Below are 4,794 nucleotides of genomic sequence, written 5' to 3'. Positions count from 1 at the left end.
CTAGAAGATTCACGAAGAGACGAGTGTAATCTAGATGTACACTTGCTATAGTATATAAGCCAGCAAATAAAGTGACGTCGAAGGATAGAATTGCAGACAGGCAGAGACGGACAGTTGAGTCAAGCGCGGTATTGACCGTAAGTAAAGTGCGTGAATCGGTGGGAATTATAGCGTGTGTTTAAGTGAAAGTGACTGTGGAAATTAAGTGTATTGCAAAGTTGAGTTGAGAAAGAATAAACTAGTTTTATTTAAGAAAGGACTTGTATCGCTGAAGTTTCATCGGAAAGAATTTCTACGGAAAATTAACAAATGAACAACCAGAGACGTAACAATATCTACAGACAAAATTAACTTTTAATAATTCAACGTGACTACTACCACTGAGCGACAGTTTATCTCGGAGAAAAATTGAAATCAAGACTAATATCCTAATAGAGTTATTAAAAGCCCACTTTAAGTTTAATTAAAAGTAGTCTTCACGAGTGGGGCGAAGGGGGATACTTATATTCTCGAACACCTCAGTTGAGGAAAGTCTCAACTATATAAATATAAATATATATATCCGTGCACAAAAATTTCAAAAAGTGATTATTAAAACATGACTAACGGCGTGTTCAGCTTCCTATACAAAAAGTGGTTATTGAATCATGACTTACGTCTTACAAAAAGTGGTTATTAAATTATAACTTACGGCGTGTTCAGCTTCATATTCCAAGAGCTGAAATTCCTCTGAATTTGGGTTCTGGTAAAGTTGATTAAACTTCAGTTTCTTGTTATCAAGACGATCTGCTTTCATCGCCAGCAGGAGGGAAATAACAGCTGTAAAATGTAAGACATATTTTTATAAAAATTTCTATCAGTGCTTTTTCTTTTGCTTTTACTAATGAAAAATAGCATAAATATAACCCATTGTAAGAATGCTAGAATATTGTATAATACTGTAGATGTGTTTAAAGTAAAATATTGTTAGAATAATTATTACAACAAAGCTGGAAATGATAAACACATATTACGTTAAATCAAGTTGGAGGAACACAATTAACAGTTAATGGCATTAAGCTTTAGTTGAAGGAACAAAAGCTTCGGTTAAATATTGTATAGAATATTGTATAATACTGTAGATGTGTTTAAAGTAAAATATTGTTAGAATAATTATTACAACTAAACTGGAAATGATAAACACATATTACTGTTAAATCAAGATGGAGGAACACAATTTGCAGTTAATGGCATTAAGCTTTAGTTGAAGGAACAAAAGCTTCGGTTAAATCTAGTAGTTAACACAATTTCCCTAATTTATATCAATGAAAATAAAAAATGTCTTACGTGTACAAGGGCCACGTGATGCAGTTCTAGCATATCCTGGCCGACAGTGACAAGCACTTATACCAACTTCTGTTTTACACCATTCATTCAAGTTGACGTCACAAGTCGAGTCATCGCCGATGATACAAGTATCAATCCTGTAACAATGTTCATGAACAAATACATTTGTGTATTTATGATTTTTGTATTTTATATTTATGTTATACGATGGTTAAAAACTCACAGGTTATCAACCTTCAGTTTCTTAGATTAAATATATCAGTACTATACTGACTGACGTGTAACTGCCTCATTAGTTAAAATTACAAACACCAATGACTCTTTTCTGACATCTAAATTTTATCGTTAAGTGATGCAGAAATGTCATTGACTCTTCCCTGACATGTAAACTTTATCATTAAGTAAAAGAACAAATATCATTGACTCTTCCCCGACATGTAAACTTTATCATTAAGTAAAAGAACAAATATCATTGACTCTTCTCTGACATGTAAACTTTATCATTAAGTAAAAGAACAAATATTATTGACTCTTCTCTGACATGTAAACTTTATCATTAAGTAAAAGAACAAATATCATTGACTCTTCTCTGACATGTAAACTTTACCATTAAGTAAAAGAACAAATATCATTGACTCTTCCCTGACATGTAAACTTTACCATTAAGTAAAAGAACAAATATCATTGACTCTTCCCTGACATGTAAACTTTACTATTAAGTAAAAGAACAAATATCATTGACTCTTCTCTGACATGTAAACTTTACCATTAAGTAAAAGAACAAATACCATTATACTTTTTTTCGGACAAGTAAACTTTATCATAAAGTAAAATAACAAATTTCAGTGACTCTTTTCTGACATGTAAACTTTATCATTAATTAAAAGAACAAATTTCAATGATTCTTTTTCTGGCTTATAAACTTTCTCATTAATTAACTCAAAGGACAAACACAATTAACACGTTACTGCCGTGTAACCTTTCTCACTAATTAACTCAAAGAACAAACACAATTAACACGTTACTGCCGTGTAAACTTTCTCCAAAAGTTCTGAGAAAACAAGGACTATATCAAACTGCACATTTCAGAGAACTTCCAAAACCTATGATCGCTTGACATTTGAGAGAAACATAAAGTGTTAACATTTGAAAATAGTTTCAGTATTTATATTTGACATAAAATGGTCTTTTTCCATTATTGAAGTTATAATAATACAAAATTAATTTAATTATTGAACTTAATTAAAAACCTTTACCAGACAAGGAATAAAAACAGTTTATATGAAGACTAGTTTAATAAATCATGAGTTAACTATTTAAGTAAATATGGTCATACAATGAATGTGTTCGTTGACAGTTCTAAAAGAACACGTGTTTGTAAAGTGACTAAAACAATATCATAAAATCTATATAAATAATAACAATAAGTGTGAATTATCATAGAAGGGACGAGCAAGACCCAATGTGCCGGACTGAGTGTCAGCAGTTTTAAAACCTGTTATGACCAACAACAATTCCCACTCCGTATTTTGGGTGCGTTATTAGAGTGAGAATCAAATCCAATTATTCAGACTGACAAGATCAGCCGAAGAACTAACAGTATATCATTCCAAAGCTAGGAATGGCTAGTGCAGGTAGTCCTCAAGTAACTTTGCTCTAAATTCAACAAAGAATTATTATAGCAGAAAATGATTTATAGTTAAGAATGAAAATATTTCGAATTGAAATATGTAAACATAAGAAATGTAAAACGCACTTTTGTTAGCAGAAAGAAACTAACTTTTGTAAAATGCTACATCAAAAGTTAGCTATAATTTTTTATAAAAAAAAACAAAACAATATTAACAGTTAACTGGTGAGAGTTTTTTTTTTACTCCAGTTTTCTTATGTGTGTGTGTTTTTGTATGCATTTGCGAATAAGTTTTAATAGCCATCTTGCAAGAACTTTTATAAATCTCACCTGATTATCGGAGGCCGAGGTTTAAACGGTGCCCTGCGAAGAGGTGGCTTCACACCTGGTCTGGCCTGAAAATTCTGACCACCAGGAAACTGGGGAGTGTTGTTGTTCCCTGTCAAGCCACCAGGGGGTCCAGATCCAATAAAAGGGCGAACATCTTCAATATCTACTGGCACAACATATGGACGGCCCGTTGGAAAACTCGATCTAGTTGTAGTAGTTTGTTTAGTTGTAACGTCGTCACTTAGTGTTCCGGATCCAAAAAGAGTGATAACCTTCTCATCATTTCGATTTTTCGTTGGGCTGAGATCTTCTGGTGACGCAGATTGAATGGTTTCAAGAACTGATTCTCTAGGCTTGGTGTACGTGAGTTCTACATCAGACTGCTCAACAGAAAGCTCTGAGCTGAGATTATAAAAATCTCCATCGGACGTATTCTTCTTTTCGATTTTAGAATATGAGCCTACGTGATCGTTTTGCACGATGGAATCAACTTGCTCACGTTCTTTAGATATTCCAGACCTTCCTGTAAAATGAGTCACGGTGAAATAAAACTTGGTCTGTTCAGTTATTACCGTCGGTTCTTTACCTCTCTCAGCATTGTCCACTTGAATAGGTCGTGGGTTGAGATGTGAAGGATAAAACACAGGAACCCACCCTGTGACTGGACCTGTTGGTATAAAATCACTTTTTTGTGTAACCAGCCGGGAATTAGGGATTTCTGGTTTGAAGGCATGAGATGGTTGGACATAAGTAGCACTTGTTGTCTTCACACTAGTAGGGAGTGAAACGCTTTTCAACATAGTTTTTACTGCATTCAGTGAAATATTATTGATCTTGGGCTGACTCACTGTCGGTATGGACTGAGGATTGTTATTTTCAACTGCAATATAGCTGAAACTTTTGATATTAGACACAACGGAACTAATTACCATATCTGCAGTCGAACTCGCTTGTAGCTTTGTAGATGTACGAAAACGGATACGTGTATCCACAGGTATGTTAAAACCTTTACTGGGTGGTGAATACACAATAAAAGCTTCTGAGCTCAACATGGGAGAATAATTGGGGGCAGTGACGTCAGTCCGAGATTCTCCAACAGGAAAGTTAATTAAACTTTCAACTGAAGAGTGTGAATATCCTGAATCTAACCCATCCTCTGTAGATCTTAAAGTTAACGAGCGGGAAGGGTTCATCATATTAACACGTGAGCCATAGTAATTAATGTCAGTTATTGAAAATTTTGTTGGGTCTCGATTGTTAATGCGGCTTGATTGTGGTCCACGGAATAACTTTACTGTAGAGGTTTCTTTGCCTTCGTTCTCTAGGATTCCTAAGATACTAATTATTTTATCTAATGACGAATCATCTTCATTGTAATCTACTTCATCAGGTGTTAAAACAACAGAAGATGTTGGTCGAATAAGTTCGTGAACTTCATCTTTAAAAAAAGATCCCCTAGAATTTTCTTCCCCACTTCCTAAGAATATGGAAGATCGGTAGGTAGATAA

General features: G+C 33.9%; 1 protein-coding gene across 1 annotated transcript in view; it reads right to left on the bottom strand.

The window, feature by feature from the left end:
• LOC111086895 overlaps positions 1-4,509 on the bottom strand; it is an 11,317-nt gene extending 6,808 nt beyond the window's left edge. Inside the window, exons 1-3 of the mRNA XM_022391599.1 lie at positions 3,287-4,509; positions 1,327-1,463; positions 692-819 (exon numbers count right to left, since the gene is read on the bottom strand). Of these exons, the coding sequence (XP_022247307.1) occupies positions 692-819; positions 1,327-1,463; positions 3,287-4,482 (1,461 nt within the window). The 5' untranslated portion in view covers positions 4,483-4,509. The remainder of the gene's footprint in view (positions 1-691; positions 820-1,326; positions 1,464-3,286) is intronic.
• Positions 4,510-4,794: the final 285 nt, after the last annotated feature.

Source organism: Limulus polyphemus, unplaced genomic scaffold (genome assembly GCF_000517525.1).
Source record: "Limulus polyphemus unplaced genomic scaffold, Limulus_polyphemus-2.1.2 Scaffold1529, whole genome shotgun sequence".
NCBI classification, from domain to species: domain Eukaryota; kingdom Metazoa; phylum Arthropoda; class Merostomata; order Xiphosura; family Limulidae; genus Limulus; species Limulus polyphemus.
The sequence above is the reverse complement of the archived record's forward strand: the minus strand, read 5'-3'. Positions and strand labels throughout refer to the sequence as shown.